This window comes from Saccostrea echinata, unplaced genomic scaffold (assembly GCF_033153115.1).
Source record: "Saccostrea echinata isolate AGI-Se365-2 ecotype Australia unplaced genomic scaffold, CSIRO_AGI_Sech_v1 ptg000012l, whole genome shotgun sequence".
Lineage (NCBI taxonomy): Eukaryota > Metazoa > Mollusca > Bivalvia > Ostreida > Ostreidae > Saccostrea > Saccostrea echinata.
In genome coordinates, this window is record NW_026889761.1 from 10,749,743 (window position 1) to 10,769,539 (window position 19,797).

At 32.6% G+C, this 19,797-nt stretch overlaps 1 protein-coding gene across 1 annotated transcript; it reads left to right on the forward strand.

Annotated features, from left to right (window-relative positions):
• The first annotated feature begins 5,456 nt into the window (after positions 1-5,456).
• On the forward strand, positions 5,457-12,777 carry LOC133184988 (thyrotropin-releasing hormone receptor-like). The gene is made up of 2 exons (XM_061320051.1): positions 5,457-5,973; positions 11,981-12,777. The coding sequence occupies exons 1-2, from the start codon at positions 5,457-5,459 to the stop codon at positions 12,775-12,777; spliced, it is 1,314 nt and encodes a 437-aa protein (XP_061176035.1).
• Positions 12,778-19,797: the final 7,020 nt, after the last annotated feature.

The following is a 19,797-nucleotide window of genomic DNA, read 5'->3' on the forward strand; positions in this document are numbered from 1 at the left end:
GTTTATCATTCTCTAACAATTGAAAAATTGATTTCATTTCAGTCGTGAATGCTTTTAGGAGCAATGAAGTAGTAATTTTTTATCTTCATATTTGCCATTTGATAAATCCATAATACGTAATTTTTCTTCGGTGTATAAGATGTTATGCAAACTTTCCATTGGAATTCTTGAATTTTTTGTTTTAATTTAGCTTCGTAAATTGACCCCCAAAGTATTTCCCATGTAATGTCAATTTGCATTAATTTATTATTTATTTATCTTGACATCCCATTTTCCTACAATTTTAATAAGATCACAACATGAATTTTATATGCTGAAGAAAGTGTCCTATTCTTCACAGATTGAAAAAATCGCTCCAGAGCTTTCTTATAAAGACATTAATTTCACGTATAATATTTAGGTAAATCAAATATCCTATATTAATGTATAATATTCAACTTTAACTCAATGTTCAACTTTTCGAAATGACAAAAATGATCAATAATGTAAAATGAAATATGGAGATAACAAACGGAAATCAAGCTCAAAAGACCATTAAAACAATACAAATCGGGAACAGAGCAAACACGGACCTCTAAAAACATCAGAGGTTGGATCAGGTGCCATAGAGGAGTTACAAATGGAGCACTCCCTGTTGACCGGTCACACCCGCCGTGTGTACCTTGTTATGATCAGGCAAACGAAAATCCGTAGACAACTCAGTGTGTAAGTAATGACATAACAATGAAAACGTCATTAAGCATTCGACTTAATGATAGATGATTAATGATAAAAAAAAAATGTTACGAATATAGTTAGAATTTCCTCGACCATACATTAGAAAATTTACATTATCCTTGAACCAAGCGCCTATGCTCCCGACTCAGGATAAAAAATTTCGATAGGTAGGGAGAAAATATTGTTTTTCAAAAATTTTCAAACATATTGAAATATTGAAGGATTAAATGAAATTGCAAACGTTTTTGAGGGATAAAAAATTCGAAATGAATTAAAAAAATAGTTATTTCCTGGAGGTTTAAAAAAAATTTTAATGGTCGGGCAATTTTTATTCAGTCGGTTGGGAGAGGGCAGACATACATTTTTTGAAGATTGTCCAACACAATATTTCCTTGGTTTTTAACCGACGAGTATAAATAACATAAATCTATCGTTGATCGAAATGTTCATATTGAATTTGGTAATTCATACTCCACATTGCCAACAAATGCCATACGAATCGGTTTTATACTCTAATGGTGTATAGAAAGAAAATGTTTGTATCAGAAAAATAATGAACAGATATATTTACCATCTTGGGTAGCAAACAAAGTCGCTTCAGGTTGCAAAACTTTTTTCATGTTTTATGCTTAACTTGGCGTATACATTCTCATATTAAAAGCTGTCGTTATTAACATTTCTGGGTCCTATCAAATTAGATTTCTCTACCTGATTAATGGCGAAGAAATATATATCAAAAACAATGTTTTAATCGATCACAGATTTGAATTTACAAATATATACACTATATCTCTACTATTCCCTGGAGGGAAAGCACCTCTGTTCTTCTTTCCTTTATTAATTGACAATAACGTTTTGATTGTTTTTTTCAGGCACCTATACTTTTTATTACTAATTACCTTAGGCTGCTTTAACCCGTTCCCCATCAACCCTTTTTATTTTATGTACCCTTAATATCAAGTGACACCCGCCTCGAGGAGAGAAGAGGATCTGAAAACAGGAAGACATCATATACAAGTAAACACAAAAATGCCCTAGAGACCCTAAGGGGTATTTGGAATTTCATAGAAACCGCGTACTTAAGCTTCATTACTTAAAAAAATCTATATAAAAATAATTAATTTCAGTGATCAACATTTTCTTTATCATATTTTGTTAAACACTATCTACAAAGAAAGTGTAATGACATATTCATGCGTTTACCTTGTTCATTTCATTTGATTATAAGAAGCATTATAGATATTTGTATTGTTCTTTGACATTTTACTCACAACTGAAATCCAGAATCTCTGCATGGGTAAATATCCTCCTTCATTAACGCATATCTAGCGTTCATTTGCATTATCTAAATTTCCACGTCACAAGCGGCTCTTACGTATATTAAGCACACCAGTTCTGAAAGGCGCTAAATTCATAATAAAGATTAACAAAATTAACAATTATGAGGAGAGTAAATTAGAAAATGTGTGTTATAGGACTGACGACATCCAAAAATAAGAATTCAATACTTAAATGTTCCATAAAACGCTATGTTTTTTAAAGCAATATATATCGCTCCTTGTTATGATATGTAAACAAATTTTTTTAATTGGACTAGTGAACCTTCGGACTTGTGGGCCGTCTGACTTGTGAACATTCGGAATAATGAACCTTCGGGCTTTTTGTGGGCTGTCGGAATATTGAACCTTCGGACTAGTGGGTAGACCCCATTATTTGTTCTCTTCTGTAGATCAATTCTTTTGAAATTCGAAACACTTAAAATTAACCTTCAAAGTTGGCTAAAACAGCATTTTCCCCGTTAAAGCACCGAATTTTGGTTAATTTTGGTTTAAAAAGTCCATCAGGACAGACCTGCCCATAATAAAATTATGATATTTAGATAGGTTGTAATCTAAGAAGTAATTAATTTAAAATAAGATTCTTGTAGGCCCAGGGACACCCCTGCCCTGGAGTCAAAATTCACCTGTTTTTGATACTCTGTTTCATATAAATATACATATTGTTTGCAATGTCAGAAAAGCTTGGAAGTTAGACTGCTGAGTCGCTATACCGTGGCTACTTTTTTTTTTGAGTCCTGGTTCGAATTCACCTAGCCTTACACTTATAATAGTTTTAAATTGTCGTCTATTCAAACATAATTTGATCTTTTTTTTAGGGGCTTGTGTATTTCTTTCAATTAATTTTATATCTTTAATGCATGATCGTTATTAATACACTTGTAAAAGCTATTAAAGAGAAAGGAAATCGTAATTAAGGATATCCGCTTCTCAGGTAGGAAGGATAACTCTTAAAATTATAATTTAATTTAAAAAGTCTCAAAATAAAGCTTGAAATGGAATTTTTTATGCAATTAATTTCATTTCATGCAACTCAATATGATTCAATTTTTATTTTTAAGTCTAAGAAACTGTATTTTAAAAAATTGATATTTGTACCCCATAAAAGTACTTGCTTATTAGCATGATATGAAATTAGAAGTGCATATTCTGTGATGTCTTCCAATAATAGAATAAGCTTTTTACACTGTTATATTACCACAACTGAAGAAAATTTAAGACACTAAAATACAGTATAAGTATAAAAACATACAATTTTCTCTGAATGCCTGGATACCTCTAATTTTTTTATTCTAAAATATATTTGTTGATCAATTTACAACTAGAAAATGCACAGCTGGTGCATTCAGTCGCGTTTGCTGAAAAATATATTTGAGTTTTGTTAATTTTCCCTATATAATATGGTTAACTATAATGATTAACTTCGAAGAAATACCATGGGTCAATACACATTACTTTGTGAATTCAGATACATTTTTGTGAGCATTTTCAATTACTTAACTGCTGATTTTCAGAACCCGAGGATCAGACTACCTTATTTTTTTTTATTCTGTCTGCACTACTAGTACTTCTCTGATTATTGACCTGGAACATAAACGATGACTTGTATTAACTGAGTTAAATATATTTACGACTACATGTACTTTTGAATTAAATCAATTGTCTAATTCCAGATCCCAAGATAAACAATAGGGCTAGATATCCGTAGCTGCACTTTGTTTGAATTTCATAAATATACAAGATACAAGCAAAAAAAATTTAGGAACATAAAACATAAGAAGAAGGAGGATCGAAATGATAGAACAAACCTGATCGTATATATATATAAGTTGCTTATATCAATTTCCCAAGGAAATGTTAAAAAGCACATCAGGAAGAGAAGACTTTAGACATAACGAAATATTTTAAAAAGTAAATATTTTACTTCAAAGGTGGCCAAATAATCGTATAAACCTCAAAAAGCAATAATTGTTTCATTAGATGATTCAAAGTTAAATGACGCAAACTCATCAAGTAAACCATGCCATCTTATTTTTTTACATTTGTTGAAGTTTTAGCCAGCAGAACAATCAGCCTAGCAGAGTGAGGTACGAGGTTAAAAAAATAACCAGTTCAAATCATTTGGAATTGTAAATTTCTATTTTAGGTGCAATGTTAAAAAATAAATGTCATGAACGTGTATTCGATCAATTTATTTAAAAGGGGAGATTAAATGATAAAAATGACAATGAAATTACTCTCTGAAACTATTTGTACACTTTCAATCTGAAATTTCAAGATCTATTTTTAGTCCAATGTAGAAAAATAAATCTCTATCTTCACCTAGAAGGTCACATACAGATGAGCATATTGTAGTATTTTTCTGCAATATGTTGGAGTCGCCTGCATGGCGCAGCGGTTAGAGCGTTTGCTCTAGAGTCATGGCGTGGAGACCGGTCCTTCGGATAAGAACGTATAAACCGAGGTCCTGTGTCGCATTAGGTGCTACTTAGTTAATGTCTCTGAAAATGTCACTTCTATCTCTACATAATACAAGCATTGAGTAGAAATAAAATGTATGAGAAATTAACGAATTACTACATGTATGTATCCTAAATTCATTGACCAGAATGGGAATCGATAAGCATTTTGTAAAAACTAAACTAAAACCAATTCCGGTCCTATAGATCCTCGCTATATTTAAACAAACTGATCATTCAACACAATGTTTCTAAAATAATGTTTTCCTTGTATAATTGCATGTTTACCCTTAGAGGGTTACTTGATACACAGCTTTTGTACTATTGTCTGTATTCATAACATAAGAGAGAAAGAGAGAGATTAACTTTTGTTACTTTATTAAGAAAGCAGTACTTTAGCAAATATACAGATCTCTGAGAGAGAAAAAATCAGAAGAAACGCACCAAAATTAAATACTACTTAATTTCAATACATCGTAGTTTAAGTGCTTGGATAAAAGTGCGAAGTATAATGGTGACATCGTGTATTTTGACGATTACATGTCAATAAACCTTTAGGTCCACTTTTAGGATCACAGGGCTTTTGGCAAATAATCCACTTTACAATAATAACCTTTTCATTGAAAGTGACGAACACACAACACGCCTTGTCCTTCAGCAATTTTAATAAACTTTTACTCGACCTGAATTTCGCTACAATTAAAGCATCATACAATCGATGGGAATGGTCATAATTAAGGATCCTAAATAACAATCAATTGATGCTCAATAAAAGGTTATGAGTCGAGTCATTTTCCTAATGAAGTCCGCAGTTATACAATGTATACAGTGAAGGCACGAAAATGTTTCCTTCATTATTTGTTTTAAATAGCCATTCATCATTTTAAAAGAAGCTAGGCTCAAATTAACAATTAAAAATCTGGCGACTTTGTGCCAACGTGATATGCGTTTTATCATGATGACCACTTACATGTTAGGCCCGTTTGGGTGGGCTCTTAACATAACCGATAGAAATGTGAACAAGTTTGAAAATACAACAATTTTGGATAACAAATCAAATGATAGTGGTCTGAGATTTTCAACAGCTGAGCTCGTCACAGAAGGAATTATTCTTACAATGATATGTTTTACAGCTGTAGTTGGAAACACCTGCATGTGGATAATAGTAATACGGAATAAGGATCTCCGTACCGTCACAAATTCTTTTCTTTTGACACTCGCCTCAGCTGATCTTATGGTGTCTGTTGTGAATATGCCTGTGACCATTCTTACGATTTTTAAAGGAGAGTGGGTGTTTTCAGATGAAGCATGTACGGCACTTGGATTTACAAATATGCTTACACTGGTCACAAGTGTTTTATCCCTCTGCAATATAAGCATTAATAGATATATCATGGTGTGTAGACCTACAAAATTTAAGACAATATATACCAAACGAAATGCAGCATTTATGATTGCAGGTTAGCAGTTTGATATCTTTAATGATATTTTTAAGCACTCTATAAATATAAATGTACAATAATAATTATAAATGTATGTCACTTTTTGTTATATGACATTCGATATGACGGACGTGAATACAATTTTTTCAGACTGTTTAAGTTACATATTGCCACCAACGAATAGATTATACGCCGTCGTCTGCACGGCGCAGTTGTCTCGTTCTAAAATGGCGAAGTAGGGGGTTCGAATCCCACTGCGAAGCGTGATGATCTGTCCTTCGGATTAAACAGTAAAAACCGAGGTTCCTTGTCGCAGTAGATGCTGGCACTAGAACAATCTCTCATTGCTCAATAGCCATATGTGCTGGTTACAGGTCTAAACATGCAGCCCTCTACCGGCAAGTGGTGGCGTCTCAATATGATTGAATAATTCTATGTTGTGATGTCACAGTGGTTTCGAGTGAAACTGATGAAGTAAAATAATATGGATTCATATATAAAACGGTGATAGTTATGTAAAACGTGATTAAAAGAATCTCATGATTTGCAGTTGGATATGATTTTTATCCAAGTCGTTGTGTTTTTTTTTTTTATCCCCTCGCGCCAAGGCTCGGGGATAAAAAAAAAAAACTCACACACACAACTCCACCGTATACAACGGGTAACGCGGGGGTGTCGCCAAAAAGTGGAAGGAGACGTTTTCAACGTATGGGAGAATATGTTCTCACCGCTTCGGAGACGGAGGGAAATGTGGGCCATGTCTTTTTTCCCGAATTTTTAACATAAATTTACAAAAAAATAAATATTGCATGAGACCAATCTTAATATTATAAATTTCATTTTTTTTTATAAAAATTTTTAATCTTCATTTACAGTTTTGTTCAGCATTCAATTGCATTTACAAAGATCGGAATGTCCAGGTTCGATTCTCATTCCCGGCGCCGCGTCAAATATAAGACATGCAAGGACGCGCCTTTGAATGAATATTTTTAATGTTTGGGAAAAACATGGAAGGGGGACGACCCTCCTGTTGCTACATGCCTATATTATTTTACTTGTTGTAAATATGCTTTATTCATTTTGAATATTTTTGTACAATGTCTGTAAAAAAAAGTAACCACTGAGAAATATTCGTAAAAATTAGATATAAAACAATTGTTCCGTATGAAGATGGATAAAACCTTAGCGTTTCTTTTGACTTTAGTTTGTAGTCGCCTACTACAACAGCAAAGCAGTTTTAAAGCGCTAACTTAAATTAATCTGAACCTCAATTATAATTTCCAAAGATTTTCCTTATTTTAAACTTATCCTCTGAAGTGACTTGGCTATCGAGCCACTGGGAATATCAAGGAAAACATTGAGACACTCCTGCATCATATCCTTCTGCTGCCAATATGCAGATTCATGTGTTAACGCTATATTATGTATATATAATATAAGTACATGTACACGTATACGCTTGTGGGAAAATAGCATGCATAGAAAGGTTATAAAATTGAAAAGTTACCATTTAAAATTAAGTATTGGCACACTGAAAAGAACCTCAATCTACCAACATCGATTTTATACGCTGTTTCACGAGACACACATTTTATAATTTTGGCTTTATTTTAAGAATACGAGGAGTGATTTTTTTTTTTTTTTACTTTTTACCATTAACAAAAAAAATGCAAATCAGAATTGCATAAAGAATTAAATTGATAAGTTGCTTTATTTATTAATCCTTAAAAAATCTGAGCCAGGTAAAGACAATTGTGTTTTTCCTAAAACTTTTCCGCAGGAGTAATTTTAAAGAAAAAAAGAATAGTGAAGACATCCGAGAAAATACTCATAATGATTCTTTACTATTTTTATTCCAATGCCTGCAGCACTGAGCTACTTAAATCAGAGACATTTATGTTTCTGCTTAAATTGTGCTTTTAGGTAAAATTTCTTTTCTTCGAAATTTATTTTTTTGAATAAGTTCTGTTTTATTTTTCATATACGGCAGTAAGTACATATAAAAGTTAAGTTTTTGCCATTATATATATGCATTTAACGTGAATGTTTTCAGTGTTTCTTTCGTCAGGAAATCTTGGACCCACGCCTTGGCTGATACATTCAATATGCCATGTTTTGTGTATTTTGATCCCCGCGCGCTGACCATCGTTTCTGCTTCTGCCAAGTATTGCCCACAATCAACAAGCTGATTATTATGGCAAATTTGGTGCGCATGATATGACCAAAAATTAAAACTTTAAAAGGTTAATATTAATAATATTTCTTACTTATGGTTAGAAGATGATCACCTGAGACCTAAAGGTGTCAGGTGTATTCGCCGAGACTATCTTTGATGGTAGATCATTCCACTCTCTGATGGTCCAAGGGAAATAGGATAACTTTTTACGCAATAACCTAGATACAATGTTTATGTGTATTTTGAAGACCACCACCCCAGCAATCAAACCTCTATTATCCTAATGAACCCTGTGTAGTTTTACTTTAAGATGGACCATTTTGTAATAATAAGGCAGAACGCTCAATTTTGTTTACATCTCTATATTTAGAAATCGTGTCATCGTCAGGTCATTTGCCAGACCACCAGCTTATCGATGGCAGCTTACAATAGGACTTCACTTCCGGAAAACGAACTTAATGTGTCATCTCCCGAGGGAGATGACAATAATATAGATAGTGACTCTACCTTCGCCAAGCACCCGGCATTAGAAGTGAAAGTAAAGTGTATTTCGAATCTGATCATAAAAGAACCCTGTGATGTAACATATTGTCGTTTTGTATATATAGTCGTCGGCGACAATATGTACCTGCCCTCACTGCACATATTGTCGTCCATCGGCGTTAGTTGCTTAAAGATTTCTTTTGTTGTTTTTTGGTAGTTTTGTGAATGTAATTGATGTGTGAATCACACTGACGTGTCTCGTGTGCTATTTGTGCTATTTCATGCAGCGTGATTGTGACGATACATTTTGTCGTCCTGTTCTTATTGTCACCAGCGACAATGTGTACCTACCCCCACTGCGCATAGTTATTGTCGTCCATCAGAACATGTCGTATGACAATGCATGGCAATGCTCAGTATAAATATGATTAATCATTGCTTTGCTGTTTTTGAGAAGATAATTTTAAAGAATTTTCCCATATATTCCTATGTACAACTTTGATCGCCCATCGTGGCCCCACCCAAGGTCCGGTTTGATTTGAAGATACTTGAATCTGTGCTACCTGAGGATGCTTCCATATAAACGTCACTAATCAAGGGCCTACTGCTCTGCTGTTCCTCAGTGGTGGATACAGAAATTAAATTTCAGAACGGAGGGTGGAGGGGATAAGATTTTTTTTTTTTTTTTTTTTTTTTTGAACGGAAAACAAAACATTTGTATGTAAAGGTGTGTTACTGTATAAGTTACGTAAATTATTTAGATATGAAATATTACCTGTGGACTAAATTGAGGGTATATACAAGTTAAACAAACAGAATTTACCGAAGCAAAAAAAATCAAACCACCGGGCGGTGGGGGGGGGGGGCTGTTTGGTTTTTGAAAAGATTTTCTCTGTATATTCCTATGTAAAACTTTGATCACCCATTGTGGCCCCACTCTACCCCTGGGGTTATGATTTGAACAAAATTGATTTTGTTCTTGTTTGTTTGTTTGTTGTTATATTGTCCATCTCGATAATTTTTCAAACGTATTTAGACGTCACCACTTGCCGTTGGAGGGGTGTAAATTTAGACCTATACTTGGCACTCAGGGTCATTGAACATTGAGGGATCTTTTTTCGTGCCAGCACCTCAAAATTGAACGTAAGCTATGTAATGAACTTTCACATAAGTATATATCATCTCTTCTGACCCAGTAGTTCTTGGAAAAATATTTTGAAATATTTTTTCCAAATATTTTATGAAAAACTTTGACCACCAATTGTAGCCACGCCCTTCCCCTGAGGGACATGATCTGAATAAAACTGAATGTACACTTCATAATGAAGCTTTTACATAAGTTTCAACTTTTCTGACACAGTGGTTCTTGTGGAGATTTTTACAAGATGTCACTAAATTTTCACTAACTCTTAACTACTTCCCTTGAAAGAGGGCATGGCCCTTCATTTGAACAAACTTGAATCCCCTGTATCCACGAATACTTTGTGGTAGGTTTGGTTGAAATTGACCCAGTAGTTCTTGAGAAAAAGCTGAAATTGTGAAAGTTTACAGACAGAGGGACGGTCAATATGTGATCAGAAAAGCTCACTTGAACTTCCAATTCAGGTGATCTAAAAATGTCAACCCCGACACCAATTATATCGGCACGTGATTGTATATAAAAATAATGCAAAATATAGTTTCCAATTAATCATTACTACTGAACAAAAAAAGCTAAGACATGTATTAAATCACGAAATATATATTACATGAAAAAAGAATAGGCTGATTTATCAGATATCTCAAGAATTACGGTATCTTGACATATCATAGTGATGTACATCAATCCTGTACACAATTTTCTGGCCAAAAAGTTTTCTCCCTACAGTATTGCGAGTAATGCTGTCTGTCTCCCTCTGTGCGTGTGTGTGTGTTTGTCAATCTCTCTTTCTTTTCTTAAGTATATATTCGTCAAAACAATATATTGTCGCCGGGGACAATGTGTACCGATAGACGACAATATGTGCAATGAGGGTAGGTACATATTGTCGCCGACAACAATATATACAAAACGACAATGTGTACCGTCACAAACCCTCATTGCTCAATGGCCCTGATTGAAGAGTACAACTTTTAAATTGAAGCGCTTCACTGGTATTTGGTGAGGTCACAAATGATTGAAAGACGTGAAGGAACAAACAATCAGTCACATACAAGAAATATGTGTTTATTCTGGGTAACACTGTTTGGTTTGATAGGTAATCACTCTCAAAAAATCTGGTTGCAGGAGTGGTTGACAATCAGATTGAGAGGTACTGAATAACAAGGGTATGGGACTGATCTTTTTGTGAGTGTACGTAACATAAATTCAGAGGCTTTAACTTCATGTGCCGAATTTTACTGCTTGTAATATGTATCATTGGTAAACCTATATCGGATTTTCTCTAGCATAGAAATTGTGCACTGTAAAGTGGGCCACAGATAATTAAATTAATAATTAATTTATCATCTCCTATAAATACCCATTAATTCTAACTTAAATGAATTGGAAGCGATTAGTATAAATCAATCTCAGGTGTGCGGTGTTAATGAAATACTCTGACATGGAAATTTGTAAAGAGGCATTGTATCTGATAAACCAGGAATTTGTTGATTTGTCATGATGACATTGGTAACGGACAAAACCGACATAAAGTCAAACCTTAATTATCCCCAAATTTTATTTCTATAGATTACAATGAAGTCCATACTGCATGAAAGATATAAACCATATACCTATTAGTAATATCAATAATGATCAAATACAATTATATTGATAATACCGTCACAAAACTATTAGAATGAAATGAAAAACACGCGCAAATTGATATAAGTAAAAATATTTACATTTGCTGTGTTTTTCTCCTAAACCAACTGTAAAATTGATTTAAAAGCCATTTTTGTGTATACTCACGCGTAGAAATATAGACGGAGAAATTTGCGCTAAAGTGACGTCACAATGAGGCTACAGAGACGTTAATAAAAATATGATGATATAGGGTAGCGAGAAATTCAAACATCAAGTATATTCTTGGTGCATTTAAACATGTAAAATGTAAAGATAAGGAATATTTTTAAGTTTAGTGTGAATTATTGGTGTGTAAATCACACAGACTTGCACGTAGGCTAGCGCGCTTCATGAAATATGCCAACGTGACAAGTCTTTGTGATATTTACACACCAATAACTCACAAAAATCTTATAAATATTCTTTAAAAGTATATTACACTGATATACCATGAAGACAAATGAATGCTTGTAATTTTTTTTCTTCTATATAAAGGAATTTCACGGCACATTATTGCACGTGTTAACCAATCTTACGATGGTTGTTTTCTTTAATTTCAGTATCAACCTCTACAGCGTTTGTGCTTTCACTCCCACCGATATTCGGCTGGACAGAGTATAGTTATGCTCCAATCCAATCTATTTGTTTTAGCGATTGGGCACAAGCTCCATCATACGCCATCTTTATGATCACGTGCTGCTTTGGCTGTCCACTTATTGTCATGCTTATATGTAACATTTTGATATTGCGAGAGGTACGGCGACGAAATAGAAGAGTTATGAATAAGAAAAAAATACATTTCAAAGCGGTTGTGAATGTCATAGCCCAGGCCAAGACTCTGAATACCACACTATCTACCTCCACTTTTGCACAACTTGGCGACGCGTCGTCCGGAAGCGATGCGACAACTATTTACAGTCAAAATGAGGCCATGTCAGAAAATCTCGGATGTTTAAATCAAACAGAGGATGACTTTTCCAACCCGCAGCCGATAAAGACATTTCAAATTCACATAGCGTCAACATCTACTCTTGATGTAAATGAAAGTGAAGAAAATCAAATTAAAAAGAAAAGAAAACCCAAAAAGCAACCAGTAGTTGTGGCCAGCCAAAGTGAAGTTCACCTCGCCCGAATGTTATGCATCGTAGTAGTCGTGTTTGGACTGTGTTGGTCCCCGTATTGTGTTAGTATGTTATTTAATATATTCTGGGAGGACATCTTCCTTCCACGTTCATTCCATATGACGACTTTACTTATCGGATATTTCAATAGCCTGTGCAATCCAATAATATATGGAGTACTCAATAAACGATTTGGAAAGGAGTTCCGAAAAATTCTATGTTTCTGGAGACAGTGATTTCCTTTTATATATTAATAAAAATGTACATTTTAATTGTTCATAGTCCAAGAAAATTGCTTTCGGACATAGAGAACATTCTGTCAATACTTTGTCCGTTTCAATACAAATTCAGTCTTTTTAAACGGGGACTATATTAAATAAGTATTCGGGCATTGGTTTTTCTGGTGACCCCCATTGAGCCTATTCTTTTTTCGAAATCCAGAGAAACAATCTTTTGCATACCAAAGGGGTTGTAATTCTTGACATGGGGCACCATTAAACGTCCATCCGACGGACCTAAGATTTAGAAAATTATGAACAGGTACAAAATAAACTGCTGTGCGTGTTTATCAACAAAAATGCTTAAATTATGTACTTCTAAACTTTACTGTAAAAATCTATTTCATGTTAACAAACTAATATTGTATAATCATTATTATTTGTAAAAAGGCCATGCATTTTTCTGCTTTGAATAGGCGGAAAAATCAGTAAATTCTAAAAGAATATGATTTATAGTTACAGGGAGTAATGAAATGTATCTGTTCAGTATTTAAATGTACATGTACAACGTACATGTAAGTATTTGAAATAGAAAGACATAAACATTCAAACAATTAATATTACCTCAGTACATATAAAGATAACTCTACAAATTATTATATGCTACTGCAAAGGAATTTCCAAGATAAACCTTAAACTTTAAAGCCGTTCTTTGCTCTAGTACGACTCAATCAACCATTTTTTGTCACAAGTCATCTACAAATTGATGTCATTTTCACATTGTGACGTTACAAACATGGAGCAAACATAACGTAGCATCTGTTATTTATAGAACATGTTTATGACTATATGTGTGCCAAATTTCAGTCTGATCTGAATAGTGGCTTTGTAAATATAGAGATAGTTCGCGAACTTTTTGATCGCCTCTCATATAAAAGAAGTTTATTGTCTCTTAGGAAATTTTTGTAAAAAGCTTATTAAGGAAAAGGTGAAGATAACGAACAGTTTTCTATCTAAGGAAAAAAACTACAAAGAGTACAAATCTGTGAACAGGACATAAAACACGTACCCCAGGATTTTCAAAGGTAGGATAAGGTGCCTATGAGGAGTAAGCATCCCCTGTTGACCGGTCACACCAGTTAAATGACCTTTGTATAGATAAGGAAGACGAATATTCCGTAGTCAAATTTAGTATAAAAACAAAGGCCTAACAATTGGTATGACATATATCAGTCAAAATCGACTTAACGAAACTAAGCGAAACTTTTAAAGGAAATTGTATTTGCAAAGAAGGTCATTTTAACGACCTTAGAATTTTGAAAATGCTGACTTTAAACGAGGTTGATGAAATCCCTGTAACATGAACTTATCTGTCAGTACCCTGCCTCGGTATAGAATTGATCGTACTCAAGGCATGCTCAAGAGTATCGAATGAGGTGGAAGACATAAACACCAAATGCAGGTGATAGTGGAATATTACTACATAAATAAGGAGAGTTTACGATGGAAAAGCTGAGGTCATTTCGTTTTTCAAACAATTTTGTTGTTAATCGGCCCTTAGCGTCTATAGACAGAACATCCAAATATGAAACAGATGTGGCAGAATCTGAGGAAGGAAGACAAGCGATTCAGAATGCAGCTATACACTGTAATAATTGTGTTTATGAAATAAACACTTCTTTTACATGTTTAGATCATAAACGTGTATAGTATTGTGTTTAACAACTAAACACTTATGTCTTAACATGTTTTATATCTAAACGCGTTTAGAAATTAAATACGTTTTACTGTAAAGTGCAGAGTTATCTTCCCGGAAATGACACACATATATTTGAACGTTAATTTGAGCGGCTATCTAAACAAAGAAAACACAACAAAGTAAGGTGATGTATCAACGAGAGTTATGACAACCCAGTTCAAGGGATAACCATGACGAAATAGTGAAATACGTGAAAGGGCATCTTGTTACTGCAATACATTAAAGGTTTGTTTTCTTTTTCTTTGCATTAATTAACCACGATGAGCAACGTAAATAATTAAAGCTGACTTGGGATATCTTGAATTCGTTCATGTATAGACTTGCAGGAGAGGAAATAATATTAAATGTCATTAAAAACGTTATATTTATATCAGTATAGTTTCACTCAAAATTGAACAATTTCGTTTTTCTAAGTAATGTAAAATATCAGTGATAGTGTACTTTTTCTAAAATCTGGCTTCATTTCTTTCCTACAGGTACTGTAGTCCAGATCGAACTCAAAATACACGTATCAGAGTACCTGGTGTCATCTTCAAGTGCAATTTTGTTGTTCCATAATCAACACTTTGAAACTTCATTTGTTGAAGACTACATGTACTGAGTTAATTCGACAGTGTTTACAATTATCCTCGTGCATTAGAAATGGATTACTTTCTGGCAGTTATTGATGGGATATAGATTATAATATGTGGTGCTTTGGGACTTGCTGAAAGTTAAAATAAAATTTGATATTTTTGTGATTGACATGAGGAAAACTCTGCAGCCGATTCAAATTATAATGATTATAATAAATATATATATAAATAAACATTTTGTATTTTTAATATAAAAATTCTTTAGTAACGCCTTTTAGAAATATTCAATGAAGTTTTGATATTAAATTGTCAGCTCAATATTTTTTCTTAATAATTTTGAAGATTAAAAGTTTGTTATCTATGTGTACGTTATAAATTATGTGTCATTCTGATTGATAAACACATTCCTAAAAAAACTATTACCATTAGACCAAGAGATAAAGTTTTTTATGAATAATACTATACGTAAACTAATGAGAAAACGAAATAGGATTCACTATAAAGCAAAACATACAGACAATCCACTCCACTGGCAGTCATATAGAGAAATTAGAAATACAGTTATTAATGAAATTCGAAAATCCTGTGAAAGGTATAACAAAAAAAATGTCGTCGATGATTGATAAATCGATTCCTCCCGGGAAATGGTGGAGGATTGTCAAATCAATATCAAAACTTAATAAAAATTATGAACCATTACCACCATTAAAATCAAATGGAAAACTTATTTTCCATCCAGTAAACAAAGCTATAGTTTTAAATAAATATTTTGCCCAGGTTTCCTCCATTAATAACGAACCAGATATTCCTCTTCATGGACCCGGTCCACCACAACAGAATAATAACATTTTTCCTGAAATAATTATCACAGAAGCTGAAGTTTATGATCAATTATGTATCATTGATAACAGTAAACCTCCTGGTCCTGATGGCATATCTCCAAGAGTGTTAAAAGAAATTTCCATTTCAATTAAAAAGCCTCTGACAAATCTCTTCAATATGTCATTAAGGGAAAAAAAGCTACCAGACATCTGGAAATTATCACAGATTACACCCGTCTTTAAAAATAAAGGGAGTGCTCAAGAAGTATCTAATTATAGACCAATATCTCTTACAAGTGTTCTGTGTAAAATAATGGAAAAATACTTTTTAAACATTTACATAATTTTATGAATGATAATAATATAATATACAAATATCAGTCTGGTTTCCAACCTGGAGATTCAACTGTCAATCAACTGGTAGAGATATATAATACTATTATTTCAAATCTTGATAAAGGAAAAGATGTAAGATTTATCTTTTGTGATATTTCAAAAGCATTCGATAAAGTATGGCATAAAGGCCTGTTAACTAAACTAAAAAATTATGGTATTAATGGCAATGTATTAGGTTGGATTGAGAATTATTTGTCTGATAGACAACAGAAAGTTGTAATAGATGGTTTTTCATCAAACCCTGAAACGGTAAATGCTTGTGTTCCTCAGGGTTCTGTTCTGGGACCATTTCTATTTCTCTTGTACATTAACGATATTTGTGATGATCAAGTTAATAATATAAGACTTTTTGCTGATGACACTTCTTTATATGCTATTGTAGACAATGGAAATGTAGCACAATCTCTTACTGATGATCTAGAACATATTGATAAATGGTCAAAGAAATGGCTGGTTGATTTTAATCCTAACAAAACTGTGAATTTAAATTTTAGTAGAAAAAACCTTGTATATTCTCCTGTTAAATTTGGCGAACACGGCCCAGATATTATTCAAAAAAATTCTCATACTCATCTAGGCTTACATTTTCAAAGAGATGCCACGTGGACATCACACATACAAATAATTCATGAAAAAGCTACAAAAAGATTAAACATTCTTAGAATGCTTAAGTATAAGGTTACACGTAAAACACTTGTTAAAATATATTTTGCATTTATTCGACCTGTAAGGGAGTATTCTGATGTTGTTTGGGATAATTGTTCTGAAAAAGATTCTAAACTCTTAGAAGACATACAAGTTGAAGCAGGCAGAATTATCACTGGATTAAGATGTAACTCTTCTCGTTCAAAATTGTATGATGAACTAGGATGGGATCTTCTAAAAACAAGGAGAAAAATTCATAAGCTTATATTGTTTTATAAAATTATTAACGGTTATTCCCCTCAATATTTGTATGATTTGATTGAACCCTATCGCCCATCAATTAATTCTTATAATCTCAGAACCAATGTTGTACAATTTAAAATTCCTAAAATTAGAACAACATCTTATATGGAAAGTTTTCTTCCCTCTACAGTCAAACAATGGAATATCTTGCCAGATTATATTAAAAATGCTCCTGGAATATGTTCATTTAAGAGTCTCTTAAAATCCTATTTTTGTAGAAAAAGTAATGAACTTTTTCATTTTTGAGTAAGAAAATATAATATAGTACATTGTCAGATAAGGAATAATGCTAGTAATTTGATGGCAGATTTATATAATCAATGTTTAGCAGAAACTCCATTGTGTGAACATTGTGCTGGCAGTATTGAAGATGCCTACCATTACTTTTTTGTATGTCCAAGATATACAATTCCAAGAAATGTACTTTTTCAATCAATACATAATATTATAAATTGTGACCATATATCTGAATGTGATTTATTGTTAAATGGTAGTTCTAATCATGGACTTGATATTAATATACAAATATTTGAAGCTGTACATACATTTATAGCAGCAACAAAACGATTTATATAAACACTGTCATATACATATGTGGTATATTGTAATACTTTCAATATTTCCAAACCGGTACTACTTTGTACTCTTTCTTATTTTTTTTTTTTATTTTATCATTATTTTTTTCTTTCCTTTTGTAATTTTGCTTCTTTTGCCTTCTGTAACTTTGTTCTTTTTGTTTTTGCTTTCCTCTTTTGTTCATTCTTACTTTTGCTTTAATAATTAATTTACTATGTATTTGCCTTGACCTTGATGTAGGGAGAGGGCTAAAATAGGCTGAGCCTGCTGCCCAATCCTATTCACTCTTACATCTGTGAATAAAATATTGTTTAAATTAAATTCTGATTGAATATTTGAGACTAATCAAATCTATTCGTGAAAGTGTCACAAAATCATTTTCTGTCTAATGTATATGGCCAAAATGTATATTGCTAAAGTATGTTACAATTTAACATTATATACTACATATGTTTATATTACCATGCCACACAACCTTCTTTTGATGTTTGTTATATTTACTCAATGCTATAAGATGTATGTCTTGGGCAATAAAAATTATATATTCAGTTCTATCACCTACATTATTTGTGTAAATTAAGGACATGTACATTGCACAGTGTTAAATACATATCCCAACGTCCAGTGACTTTATGGATAATAATTAATATTGGTAACATATTTTGAAAATTTTGACAATTATGATTGAAAAAAAACATATTTTTTGTGCCCAAATTTACGAGAGTGTTTTGTTTTTCTGCAGGTACAAATCATACTTATGATGTGTTTAGATTTTAAACACTTCTGCTGTTATGTGTTTAGAATTTAAACACTTGGGTTTATGTGTTTAGATATGTTTAATTTCTAAGCACACAAGTGTTTAAAATCTAAACACTTTCTAAGATATGTTTAGGATTTTTACATGTTTAGGAATTAAACATATAAAAAAGGAGGTGACAACAAAGTGTTTAGAAAAGTGTTTGAATTGTAAACACATTTTTTACAGTGTATGCATTGTACAAACTTTGTACTCGTATATGTTTTTTTTTTCTCCATGTTAACTATCCTCGTTTTGAAACAAGTCTATAACGTACATGCAGCCTTATTAATTAGTATACTAATCAATCTCTCAATATTTATATAATTATTTACTTCTCATTTAATTTTCTTTTATTTAGTCAACTTTTTGTCTCACAAAAAGTAAACAAATCTTGTTCTTTGCAAACATGACCAATTGATAAAATGATATTGATATATCTTTATAATTTAAATGTTTTCTTTCATTCTGAGGACACAACAAGAAAGAATCTTAAAGAAAAAAAAATAAAACTGATACTGTGTAAAGCTTCCAATTATGACAATATAATATACACCCTCTCCTTCTGTTGTCTTTAAAAATGAAATTGCAGACTCGGCGTTAAACAATAGCAATCAATCAAAATAAATTCCCATATTGGAAATGATACAGTTAGAAATATTGTGATAAATAGCAAAGCAGCCTTAAAATAATTTTTTCTCCCAATCACAAAATGTTTGCGTTAATAAGAATCCAGCCTTCTTTATGTTAGTTAGTTTTGTAATGACTCAGGTCAGCGTCGTAACCCGTCGGCATAGTTTGGATTAATTAGGAAAAGGGTCTGAGTGATATCCAAATTTTCATATAAATTATATAGTCCAAAGTTCGAATTAAAAAATTAAACAATTTTGTTATTTTAACAGCACATTTTCATAATTAAAAGACAAATACATGTATAGGTCCATATTTCAGATAATAACATATTCAAAGATCGCAGTTTTCATTATACGTGGAGAAAATTCAAACGGTTCTTCCAGCAAATTCGTAAGAATTTTGTTCAGCAACTACACTGTCATCATAGAGAAATTTGGATAATGAGTGTTGATTTTATTGTCTTTTGTACCCCCGAGTTGCCCTACAGTGCGCTAATGACCCCGTCGTGGCCTCTTAAAAACTAACACGAAGTGG

Coding starts and splice junctions, on each gene's coding strand:
- LOC133184988 (XM_061320051.1), top strand. CDS start 5,457: ATGCGTTTTATCATGATGACCACTTACATGTTAGGCCCGTTTGGGTGG. Junction 5,974..11,980: donor TGCAGCATTTATGATTGCAG/GTTAGCAGTTTG, acceptor CTTTAATTTCAG/TATCAACCTCTACAGCGTTT.